The sequence below is a fragment of the Saccopteryx bilineata genome, chromosome 12, assembly GCF_036850765.1.
Source record: "Saccopteryx bilineata isolate mSacBil1 chromosome 12, mSacBil1_pri_phased_curated, whole genome shotgun sequence".
In the NCBI taxonomy this organism is placed as follows: Eukaryota; Metazoa; Chordata; class Mammalia; order Chiroptera; family Emballonuridae; genus Saccopteryx; species Saccopteryx bilineata.
In genome coordinates this window covers 32,344,211-32,357,801 of record NC_089501.1, presented here as the reverse complement: position 1 = coordinate 32,357,801, position 13,591 = coordinate 32,344,211, and the positions used below count along the sequence as shown (strand labels likewise).

The window sequence follows — 13,591 nt, the reverse complement described above, 5'->3', positions numbered from 1 at the left end:
AAAGAAGAAAAATAATAAACTTTTAATGACAAATTACAGGGAGAAGCATAGTATCAACTCATCACTGAAAATATTATACACAAAGTAACCAAATCCTAGGATTTAAGAAAAAATACCAAAAATGTTCTTTTTCAAATACTCAATCTTGAGTATTTGAGATTTTGTAGGTCACAAAATCTTGACTTGGTGACTTTGTCAAAGTCTCATATATTTATGATTTTACTGTCTTTTAATTTGGATGTTTAGACCACTTACATTTACTATAATTGTTGAAATGGTTCAATTTAAAGGTTTCCACATATAAAATTATATCATCTGAGAATAGAGATAATTTTACTTCTTCATTTCCAAAATACCTTTTATTTCTTTTTCTTGACTAATTGCTCTGGCCAGGACTTCCAATACTATGTGGAATAGAAGTGGTGAAAGCAAACTTCCTTGTCTTATTCCTGATCTTAGAAAAAAATCTTTCAGTCTTTCATCATTGAGTATAATTTGAGCTGTGGGGTTTTTTTTTACATGCCCTTTACTATTAGTGTGAATGAGAGAAAATATTTGCAAGTTACATATCTGATGAGAGGATAACATCCAAAATCTATAAAGAACTAGTCTAACTCAGCAAATAAACAAACACCCCAAAACAAAAAACCAAACAAAATCCGATTAAAAATAGGCAAGCCTGACCTGTGGTGGTGCAGTGGATAAAGCGTCAACCTGGAAACGCTGAGGTTGCCGGTTCAAAACCCTGGGCCTGCCTGGTCAAGGCACATATGGGAGTTGATGCTTCCTGCTCCTCCCCCCCCTCCCCTCTCTATAATGAATAAATAAAATCTTTAAAAAAAAATAGGCAAAAGATCTGAAGTCATATTTCCAAAGAATACACACATATAGTCAATAGGTACATGAAAAGATGCTTGATATCATTAATCATAAGGGAAATGCAAATCAAAACCACAATAAGATATCATCTAATACCTGTTAGAATGGCTACCAGCAAAAAAAAAACAAAAACAAAGAAATAACAAGTGTTGGCAAGGATGTAGAGAAAAGGGAACTCTTGTGTACTGTTGGTGAGAATGTAAAGAAGTAACAGCCACTATGGAAAATAGTATGGAGCTTCCTCAAAAAATTAAAAATAGACTACCATATGATCCAGCAGTTCTACTTTTGGGTATTTATTTGAAGAAACCAAAAATACTAATTTGAAAATATACGTCTAACCCCATGTTCACTGCAGCATTATTTACAATAGCCAAGATATGGTAACAACTAAGAGTCCTTCAATGGATGAATGGATAAAGAAAATGTGATATATGTGTGTGGTGTGTGTGTGTAAATTAAAACATTATTCAGCCATATAGGAAGAAAATATTGCCATTTGTGATAACATGGGTGGACCTTGAGGACATTATACTAAGTAAAATAAGTCAGAGAAAGAAAGACAAATACTATATGATCTCACCTACATGTGGAATCAAAAACAAAGGAACAAAACAAGCCCACAGAAACAGAGAAGGAATTGATGGTTCCCAGACATGGAGGGCTGGGGGTAGGCAAAATGAGTGGAGAGGGTTCAAAGGTAGAAACTTCCAGCTAATAAAATAAACTTTCAGTTAATAAAATAAACATCCAGTTAATAAAATACATGTCATAAGGATGTAATATATAGCATGCTGATTATAATTAATAATACTGTATTGCTTTTTTGAAAGTTGCTAATAGAGTGTATCTTAAAAGTCCTCACAAGAAAAAAGAAAACTTTTTTGTAGCTATGTCTAATGATGGATGTTAACTAGACTTACTGTGATCATTTCACATTACAAATATTGAACCATTATCTTGCACAACTGAAACTAATTTGCCAATTATACTACAATAAAAATCTATTTCTGTCATTCTGCTTTTAAATCTCCAATAGCTTCATAATGCAATTATAAGAAAATCAAACACAGTAGGGTCTACAAGGCCCTACCATCTGACCCCTACCTACCTGCTCTCACTCTTCCCCTCATTCACCAGCCTCTAAGAACACTGGCCTTCTCTCTGTCACTTAATCAAACCAAACCCATTACAATTTCAAAAACCTGACATTTGTTGCTTCCCTTGTGAAAAATATTCTTCCCTTAGATGTTTAGATGGCTGGCTCCCTATCACTATTCAGTTTTGCATCTCAAATTTTCCTTCCTCAGAGAGCCTTCCCAGACCATTCAAGCAGAAACACCCCTTCCCCCATCTTCTCTATAAAATTGCTCCAGTTCCAAACAGCATTTACTACTTTATGAAATCATCTTATTTTTTACTTGTTTATTATTTGATTTCTCCCACAATAGTAAGCTCTGTGAGATAAAGAATATAGTCTGTTTTGCTCACTGCATTTTTCTTAGTAGTTAAAACAATGCCCAGCACTTAGTAGGCACCTGAAAAATATGTATTTATAAATAATATGATACACATCATAAATAAATGAGTGAATCCAGATTTCCCCAAAGCATCATTTGCTTTCCTCTGTTTTAACATCTATCACACTACACTGTAATATCTTGCCCCACACAGCTATAATATATATTCAATAAATACAACAGAATGAATGAATCAATGAGTATCAAGAATAGTAAAATAGTAACTATGTAATAATACTTTGAAAAGATTTAAAAATACATTCATAGTAAAAAATTCACTAAATAATAATAACTCTCCAAAATGTCATTTGTATGACCTACTCCACATAGCAAAAAATTATACATAGAAAACTAACACTGAAACAAACAAAATTTAGTCAATAGTCTCAGCACTCCATTTTTAAAAATATGACAACAAATATATTTTCTTATTCAAATGTTGAATAATATACCATAAATGAGGATGAAATAATTTCTTTCATTTTCAAGCACTATCCACGCACCCTCCCATCACAGGGTCTATAACATACTGTTACTTTTACCTGTTTATGCTCTATCTTCCTTCTGTCTCTTCATACAGTTAACACCTACAGATCTCAGACGATCCTCACTTTCTTACAAATTTCTTAATAGGTCAACTATCTATTCTGATTACAAACTCTTGAGGAACAACATACTTCTCCCTCAGAGGCTTGTCACAACCATCATTTATATTCATTCGTGAAATTATACTGTTCACAAAAATTAGGGGATATTTTATATCTTCATATTCATTTTAAAATATCCCCTAATTTTTATGAGCAGTATATTTGATATAATAGTAGACTGAATACTTTATGAAGGTAGAGCCCATGGTAATTTTCATTCTCCACTGAATCCCCAGGGCCTAATACAAGTTATGGCCTATGATAATGTCTGTGGAAAGAATAAATGAAGGAGAGGGAGTGATCCTATTTCTAAGGTCCCTCCTAATCCCGAGATTCTGTCCCACCTGAAGTAACTCAGTGGAGACTTCCTGCACAGTTGAACTGTACATTATGCCATTGAACCTGCTGCTTACTTAGAGCTTGAAACCCCTGCTTCTCCACTCCTATTCGCTCTCAATAGCAACTATTTTCTTAGGACACATGGAATTTGGTTGTAGAACTGAAAGAGATGGATGACCATCACCAGACTACACACAACTTCTTGACCTTGTAATAAATTACCTTATTATTTAAGGATGCATAAAATCTAATTACTAATCCCCTGCAAACAGGTTGTTTTTAAAAAGGTGGTGTATGTGTAGAGGATTTAGAAAGCATTTGGCCCCTCTTAGACCTGGGTGAGGACAGCAAGGTGGCACATGTGCTGCCTCAGGCCACAGTCTGGGCTCGTGGAATACAGGTTAACAGGAACATATGAGTGAAACGTTTACCTAGGGTTCTTTGTTTGGTATTGCCATGTTTCAATAGGTACAGCTTAAAAAAATTTCTTTTAACTAGGAGAGCAAACAGGTATGAATATTTTATTTAAAACCATCTATAATAGATTTGTCAGGGGAAAAAACTAGCTCATTTGAAGCACACTGCATTGTATTTACATTCAGAATAATGCCATTTCACCCATCACTCTTTCAGTTTCTTCTCAGCTGCTATTTAGTCATTTTTAAACGATTATTTTAATGTCAATGAGACTATTTCAATGTCTAATGAGAATATTTTAAACTCAGAATTTTGTCTTAACTCCTAAAATATTAAACAGAAAAACTATGTCTTCATTTAAATTTAAGAACAGAGTCTGACCAGGTGGTGGCACCGTGGATAGAGTGGACCTGGAATGCTGAGGATGCAGGTTCAAAACTCTGAGGTCGTGCCTGGCCAGGAGGTGGCACAGTGGATAGCGTGTCAGACAGGGATGTGGAGGACCCAGGTTCCAGATACCGAGGTCACCAGCTTGAGGTGGGCTCATCTGGTTTGAGCAAGGCTCACCAGCTTGAGCTCAAGGTCGCTGGCTCGAGCAAGGGGTCACTTGGTCTGCTGTAACCCCTTGGTCAAGGCACATATGAGAAATCAATCAATGAACAACTAAGGAGCTGCAACAAAGAAATGATGTTTCTCATCTCTCTCCCTTCCTGTCTGTCTGTCCCTCTCTATGACTCTGTCTGTCTCTGCCACAAAAAACAAAACAAACAAACAAACAAAAAACCCCGAGGTCACCAGCTTGAGCACAAGCTCACCAGCTTGAACACAGGGTCACCAGCTCCAGTTTGACCGTGGGATCAAAGACATGACCCCATGGTTGCTGGCTTAAGCCCAAGGTCACTGGCTTGGCTGGAGCCCCCAGTTAAGACACATGAGAAAGCAATCAATGAACAACACAAGTGCTGCAACTACGGGTTAATATTTTTCATCTCTCTCCTTTCCGGTCTTTATGCCTCTGTCTGTGTGTCTCTCTCTCTCGCTAAAAAAAAATTTTTTTTTTGTACTTTCTGAAGTTGGAAACGGGGAGGCAGTCAGACAGACTCCCACATTCGCCCAACCAGGATCCACCTGGCATGCCCATCAGGGGGCAATGCTCTGCCCACCAAAGGGCGATGCTCTGCCCATCTGGGGTGTTGCTCTGTTGCAACCAGAGCCATTCTAGCACCTGAGGCAGAGGCCATAGAGCCATCCTCAGCGCCTGGGCCAACTTTGCTCCAATGGAGCCTTGGCTGCGGGAGGGGAAGAGAGAGACAGAGAGGAAGGAGAGGGGGAGGGGTGGAGAAGCAGATGGGCGCTTCTCCTGTGTGCCCTGGCCGGGAATCGAACCCGAGACTCCTGCACGCCAGGCCAATGCTCTACCACTGAGCCATCCAGCCAGGGCCAAAAAAAATTTTTTTTAATTAAGAACACAGTAATGAAAAATGGGATCTGTTTTTTTTTCTGACTTCTAAAATTTGTCATAAGAAATTGTCATAAAAGCATAATTTCTAAGTCACTCTCTAGAATTTCCACATATTACATTGTTTCATTGATATGTTAGTGTTTTCACATAATCTGTTATAAAGTGCCTTATCATTCAACATATTCTAGCATTTCGGAGCTGAGTTTCCAAAACCAAAATAGTTAAAAAGAAGAAACCTAAATATTTAAACCCTCAAGTCCTCAGAGAACAAAAAGTGGGACATATAAAGTTCATTAATTAAAACAGTAGCCATTCTCCTTTTCTTTGTCCCTGTTCTGAAGCCACTCTTTCAACATGGGATGTGGAGATGAGGGGGACAGTCCTGAGGGGAAAATGACTTGCCCTTCATCTCACTCCTTGTGGGACAGCTGAATCAAGGACCACACACTCTGGAGTCCCACCAAAGTCTGGGGACAACCCTTTCCCATTCCATTCTTCTCTTGTCACCCTTTCCACTGGGAGGGGTCTACCCAGAGCCTTCACCGTTTAAGGCACAGTACATTGGGGGATGACTCTTTCCTCCCAGGGAAGTCAGTCTTCCAAGAGGAGAGAGGTGTGTCAGGTTTCTAGATACCTTTCCTTCCCTAGTATTTCTAATGCCTTAGTATCTTAGTATTGGTTTTTTTTTTTTAGATTTTTATTTATTCATTTTATAAAGTGGGGAGAGAGAGAGAAGGGGGGAGGAGCAGGAAGCATCAACTCCTTTATGTGCCTTGACTAGGCAAGCCCAGGGTTTTGAACCGGTGACCTCAGCATTCCAGGTCAACGCTTTATCCACTGCGCCACCACTGGTCGGACAATCTTAATATTTCAAATACAGCAAAAGAGATAAGAATGATTAAGTAAATGTACTTTGCTCTTCCCTAAAGGCAACACTTTTGTTCATGAAAATAACACATGACACACACAGAGACATCTGTGAACTGAATGGGAAGAAAAAACATCAGGAGATCGCAAGCCATACCTGAGTAGGACTCTGAAGACTGAAATCTAAACCACAAGTAAACTCCGTATGATGATCTACTATTTCAAGAAGAGGGTCAGGCCTCGAAAAGTTCCAGAATCTGTGAATATAAATTTTAAAAAAGTAATTTAAGTGCTAAAACTACCAAAAATTTTAACTAAGAAAAACAGATATGTAACATAGCAAAGATTTTTATCAAAATAGGTTTAACCAATTCATAGATGCATGGCCTCCTTACTGATCTACATTTTTTTAAATCTTAGAAAAAATGTACTCTATTCTATTACATTAAAAAATGAAATTATTAATCAAGCTACTCTTGTAAACAATCATTATATTCCCATTAGTATACCTTCAAGTGTGAAACTTAGCAAGTTGTAGTGAATTTTTTTTTATATTACACAAAGACATTTGGATGAGAGACACTAAGCTTTTGTAGCTATTTCTAGAAGCACTTGTTGCTGTAACATGAGGATATTAGAATAAATGCACTCTAATATTTTATGATTTTAAATACTATTTCATTTTTCAATGACTGACGTGAGAAGACCTTGGGTTTAATTTACATTTCAATAGCAATTCAAATTCTTTAAAAAGAATCTGTTCTCTTAAGAAAATATCTCTATAATTCTGAAACTTCCTTTCTTTTCTTTCTTTTTTTTGTTTGCTTTTGAGACACAGTCTTTCTTATATTGATACATTCAATGTAATTTCTAGAGTCAAGAAAAACTGAAATGTGTTTTCCTGGGCCAATATTAAGTATCCTATTTATCCTCTGTAGACAATGAATGGTAATATTTACCATTATATATCTGATTTCTACTGTTGGGGACTTGAGCCTTATTTTCAACCCACAAAATATACGATAGTACTTTATTTATAAAGCTTTACCTGCTTATCATGGAACACAGTGAAGGGTTAGCAGATCTCTTTGAAAGAGAGTAAATACACAAAACCAACAGTTTGTTTAACCTGGTGGTATTATTTTCCTAATAAATACCGAGTTGGCCTTATTAAGTTTGAAAAGGACTGTTGCTATGGATAATCTACCTTGTGGTACCAGAGAGATAATGAATAAACAGCTCATTTATCAGATTACTGAAATCTCTAAAATATTTAAGGGAGATAATTTGACTTTTGAAAATGTGCCTGTTCAAACAAGTGAAGGAACAGGTCCTTCTCAGAAATCGTAACAGTGGTCTCCACTGTCTCTGCATGTTTGTGCCTTTGGGTCTAGAGACAGTGAATTTTACTGCAATCTAATTTTCTAGATCTTAATAATGTTTATATAAGCAAAAGTAAATATGTAATTGTATAATTTCATTTCTAAAACATGGTTATACAATGATTTGAAATATCTGAAGCAACAATCAAATGATTTTGTATATGCCCACTATATTCAAAAAAAAAAAATTCAAAATGGTTTTTTAAAATACCTGTTTTTAAAAACATATGGAAATATGGGGAAAAAACAAGTAAGAGGAAAAGTAAAGGTAGGAGAGTCGATTCAAACCGGCAATACTTATAAATACTTATAAAGTTGTATACACTTGACAGGGGAGGACCTCTCAAGATGCTAAGCTTTCCAGTGGCCAAAGGGCAAAGGGGACACAGTCGGGCCCTAAATTCAGTGTCTACAATCAAACTGCCCTTGGAACTCTCGGAAGGAAATCCAACCCCAGGAGGCCATGGAGAAGCCCAATGCTTCCATATGGAGAGTATCCTGAACGTTTCTTACGGAAACAGAGATGCTGTCTCAAGAGCATCACCCATGAGCCACGGGCATCACCCCAAAGTGCAGGCTGGTAGACTCACTCTATGGGAAGGTCAATTTAATCCAGGGATTCAGCTCTCTGACTTCACTTGGGATTTAGATTTTCTTTTGGTAAAATGGATTGGCTAAATGCTCTTTAGACAAACCATAAAAACCGGTTTCCTTCAGCACTGTTTAAGGACAATGAAAAGCAACAAGGATTCGTTCACATTCCCGTCCAGTTCCTGGAATGCTCCTTTTGTTGTTATTTTCTTATTTGAGCCAGGTAAGGATAAGGTTGCACTCAGGACAAGACAGGCAGGCCTTATGAGAATTAAGATGCTTAATAAGGGCACATGTGAAACCATCCAATTTTAGCTGGAAATTGTAATAAGGGAAGTCACACATGCAGGAGAGCAGAGAGCAAATTCAAAAAGTCAATTTGAATTTGCTCTGATACATGATTACTGGGCACTCATGGCCCCATGCAGTTCAACACCATAGTCACACAGTCATAATTTTAACCTGGGAAAAACTATGAATATTTATTTGGATTTTGCAAAGAATCTATCAAATAAAATATATGCTAAAATCCTACAAATACTACTTGGTGAAGGAAAGGGTAATCCAGTGACTGGCACACAAGCACTATTGGCTATTGTTCCATTTCACAGCTCGGACATGCAATATACAAAGTATATATTCTGGTGCAAAAATTATGAGGTTAATTTGCAGCACAATAGCTGACTGGGTACCAACAGTCTTCCTGAAAACAGTTAAACTTGCCAGATAAACTACAAAAACAAACAACTGCCACAAAACTTCATAAAAGCATCCATGAGGAACACTCATGTAAAAACTAGCGATGCCTCGAACCCAGGGCAGTACGTGGGTCAAGGAGGATGGCTTTTGCACTGGAGGATTTGCAAAAGAAGGAGAATCTAAGCTTCAATTTTCTTAATCTCAAGGGGATCAGGAACCAGTAAAATAAGAAAAAATTAATATTAATAACTTTAAAACACCTTTCTGTGAACTAAAATAGCTTATCAAAAATATCAAGTTCAATACAGTAAATTGCACAAGCTAAGTAGCTGAGAAAACCGAAAGTTAAGTAACGTGTCTATAAACTATACTTTTAAATTGCTAATGGTTTCTTAATAACAAAAGAAATGTATTTCTTCATTTGCACTCCTTAATGGCAACCGCTATTAACAGTGTGATGTATCTAGTTCCAGATTTTTCTATGGATCACCATTCCAGTTCCACCAGGAGGGTTGAGCTACAAGGAGGAAGTAACAGGAAGGAAGTGGGTGTTTCACGAGGTTTTCTCCCGTTTGCAATTAGGGAATTGGCAAGGTCTCTCTTTGCAATCTTCTTCTGGACTCAAGGGTCCAGTAAGGTCTATATACCTGAGGGCCTTTGTGCGCTTATCACACAAGTAAAATGAGTGCCTTTTTATTGGGAGAAGTCAGGCTACATATATCATTATGTAGACAAATAAGGCACATTATTTTTAAGTGAGATGGTTTTCTGGTCCAGCATATATACTATGTGGTGCCTTTTTGTCTCTTTGCTGATGAAATCACTGACTATTTAAGCTCTATTATGGGAAGTAAATAAACTTTCCATGATTAAAAATATTATAGACTGTAGGAACATTTTTCATGTAAATTGGAGAGGGAGAGAGAAAAAAATTCATCACAGTGCAATGTCTTAGTTGAATCCCTTTTTGCATTCTGACTCCACATGCCTTTAGCAAAACAGGTGTGTAGCACTGTGTCAGATAAAACATCAAAACTATTTCAAGAACAAAGTTAAGGTTACTTTTTTATTTTACTAAAATGTAATTTTAAATTTCTACATTAACACTTTTAAAATTTAGCTAACAGATGAATTCACTGTAAGGTTTAAAATATTTCTCAAAGGTCTCCCTTTTTCTCTCCTGTTCTCAACTGAACAGTCAGTAATTCTTCATGAGGCTTTCCTAACTACAAGAGATGGGGGGAAAGTCTGACTACTTTTCAATAGCTTACAGGTGCATTAATTTTAGTTGTTTTTTTAAATTTTTAAGCAAATTGCGACATTACAATTCCCTCTATTTGCATTGTTCGGGGGTGCAGCATTCTCTAGTGATGAGCAAAAAATGTCATGACAGCTTATTATCTCATTTAATTACTCATCCACTCAACAATATGAATCCTAAAGCATGCCAGGTATTGTGCAAGGCACCAGAAGCAAGAGACACATGGCCAGCCCGCCTGCAGCTCCCAGTTCAGTGGAATAAACAGACATTTAAAAAAACAAAAAACAAACAAAAAAATACTCCACAGTCCTGGCTGGATGCTGGGTTAGTTGGAGCTTCGCCCAGAAGCACAGAAGTTGCCGGTTCGATCCCCAGTCAGGACACATACAGGAACAGATTCATGTTCCTGTCCCCCTCTCTCTCTCTCTCTCTCTCCTCTACTTCCTCTCTCCCTAAAGTCAATTAAAATATTTTTAACCCACAAAAACAAGTGTAATTGCAATTGACAAGTGCACCAAAAGACAACCCAGGATGATGTAGGAATTCCTTCCTGAGGAAGTGACACTGAGTTGAAATCTGAAGGTTAAGGAGCTTGCCAGCAGTGTGTCGTGTCCCCTGTCAGCAAGGAGCCTGAATGGCATGTGACTGAGAGGGTCTGTGAGACTTGGGCAGGGGGTGGGGACAGTACTACACAAGGCCAACAGGATTGATCACACAGGTATTATAGGAGTGAAGAATTTGGGATTTTTCTCTTAAGAGGGAACACACACACATACACACAACATAGAGTTTTAAGCAAGAGGTTTATATACTTAGTTTGCCTCCTTAAAAACATTTTTAAATACACATATTTAAATTTTAGAATAGTTTCAAATTTGTAGAAAAACAGTGAAGATAGTATAGAGAATTCCCCTATAGTACGATCCCATGTAGTATGGTCAGCTCTGCCTTTACAACATCTCTGGCCCCCGAGAGAAGAATGGACTTGCAGACTCAGCACTGGGCGTGAGCCCAGTAGTCTGACAGGGATGACAGTAGTGTGGGTTTAAGGTAGTAACAGTGGTGATCAGGACAGGGTGATGGATTAGAGATACATTTAGGCAGAAAACTTAAGAGGACAAACAAAATCAAGATTATTAATGGAAGAGAAAATGCCAAGAATTATTCCCATGTTCCTGGCTTCTATCATAGTACTTGTAATACATCCATGCATTTCTTTATTCACTGTTTATTCATTTATCTATTTTCCTCTAAAAGCCACTAAGTTCCTTAAATTCAGGGACCGTATTCTATTCTTCTTTGTATTTCTTGTATGTAAAAAACTATCTGACAGATAGCCTGACCTGTGGTGGCGCAGTGGATAAAGCGTCGACCTGGAAATGCTGAAGTCACCAGTTCGAAACCCTGGGCTTGCCTAGTCAAGGCACATATGGGAGCTGATGCTTCCAGCTCCTCCCCCCTTCTCTCTCTCTCTGTCTCTCCTCTCTCTCTCTCCCTCTGTCTCTCCTCTCCTCTCTAAAATGAATAAATTAAAAAAAAATTTAAAAAAACTATCTGACACATGAACATTACAAGAATGTTCCATGAATGAGTGATCAAAAAAGTTAAGTATATTAAGGACAAGATAAATAAATAATAAAGGCCAACCTCACAAGTAAGGTCACTTTTAATCACCTTTAGATATGGTTCCCAAATGATGGACAAAGACTTATTATATCAGATATTCAGAAAATACACATTCCTCAGCTTTGCTAAAATTTTTTTCCTAAAAAGTTCTGATTGAAGATGCAGAAAAGGCTTTTGATAAAATACAACACAATTTTATGTTTAAGACTCTCAACAAAATGGGTATAGAAGGAAAATATCTCAACATGATAAAGGCCATATATGATAAACCATCAGCCAACATCCTATTAAATGGCATAAAACTGAGGACTTTCTACCTTAAATCAGGAACAAGACAGGGTTGTCCACTCTCTCCACTCTTATTCAACGTGGTGCTAGAAGTTCTGGCCAGAGCAATCAGACAAGACAAAGAAATAAAAGGCATCCATATCGGAAAAGAAGAAGTAAAGCTATCACTTTTTGCTGATGATATGATCCTATACATCGAAAACCCGAAGGACTCCACAAAAAGATTATTAGAAACAATAAACCAATACAGTAAGGTCGCAGGATACAAAATTAACATACAAAAGTCCATAGCCTTTCTATATGCCAACAATGAAATATTAGAAAACGAACTCAAAAAAATAATCCCCTTCACGATTGCAACAAAAAAAATAAAATACCTAGGAATAAACATAACAAAGAACGTAAAGGACCTATATAATGAAAATTACAAAGCATTGTTAAGGGAAATCGAAAAAGATACAATGAGATGGAAAAATATTCCTTGTTCTTGGATAGGAAGAATAAATATAATCAAAATGGCCATATTACCCAAAGCAATATACAAATTTAATGCAATTCCCATCAAAATCCCTATGAGATATTTTAAAGAAATGGAACAAAAAATCATCAGATTTATATGGAACTATAAAAAACCCCGAATAGCCAAAACAATCCTAAGGAAAAAGAATGAAGCTGGGGGCATTACAATACCTGACTTTAAACTATATTATAGGGCCACGATAATCAAAACAGCATGGTATTGGCAAAAAAAATAGACACTCAGACCAATGGAACAGAATAGAAAGCCTAGAAATAAAACCACATATATATGGTCAAATAATCTTTGATAAAGGGGCCAAGAACACACAATGGAGAAAAGAAAGCCTCTTCAACAAATGGTGTTGGGAAAACTGGAAAGCCACATGCAAAAGAATGAAACTCGACTACAGCCTGTCCCCGTGTACTAAAATTAATTCAAAATGGATCAAAGACCTAAATATAAGACCTGAAACAATAAAGTACATAGAAGAAGACATAGGTACTAAAATCATGGACCTGGGTTTTAAAGAACATTTTATGAACTTGACTCCAATGGCAAGAGAAGTGAAGGCAAAGATAAATGAATGGGACTACATCAGAATTAAAAGTTTTTGCTCAGCAAGAGAAACTGATATCAAAATAAACAGACAGCCAACTATATGGGAACTGATATTTTCAAACGACAGCTCAGATAAGGGCCTAATATCCAAAATTTACAAAGAACTCATAAAACTCAACAACAAACAAACAAGCAATCCAATAAAAAAATGGGAAGAGGACATGAACAGACACTTCTCCCAGGAAGAGATACAAATGGCCAACAGATATATGAAAAGATGCTCAGCTTCATTAGTTATTAGAGAAATGCAAATCAAAACTACAATGAGATACCACCTCACTCCTGTTAGATTAGCTATTATCAACAAGACGGGTAATAGTAAATGTTGGAGAGGCTGTGGAGAAAAAGGAACCCTCATTCACTGTTGGTGGGACTGTAAAGTAGTACAACCATTATGGAGGAAAGTATGGTGGTTCCTCAAAAAACTGCAAATAGAACTACCTTATGACCCAGCAATCCCTCTACTGGGTATATA

At 36.9% G+C, this 13,591-nt stretch overlaps 1 protein-coding gene across 1 annotated transcript in view; it reads right to left on the bottom strand.

Moving 5' to 3' along the window:
- Positions 1–13,591, bottom strand: part of PEX7 (peroxisomal biogenesis factor 7) — a 94,495-nt gene that overhangs the window by 15,694 nt on the left and 65,210 nt on the right. The window contains exon 9 of the mRNA XM_066248375.1: positions 6,289–6,388. Coding sequence (XP_066104472.1) covers positions 6,289–6,388 — 100 coding nt within the window. The remainder of the gene's footprint in view (positions 1–6,288; positions 6,389–13,591) is intronic.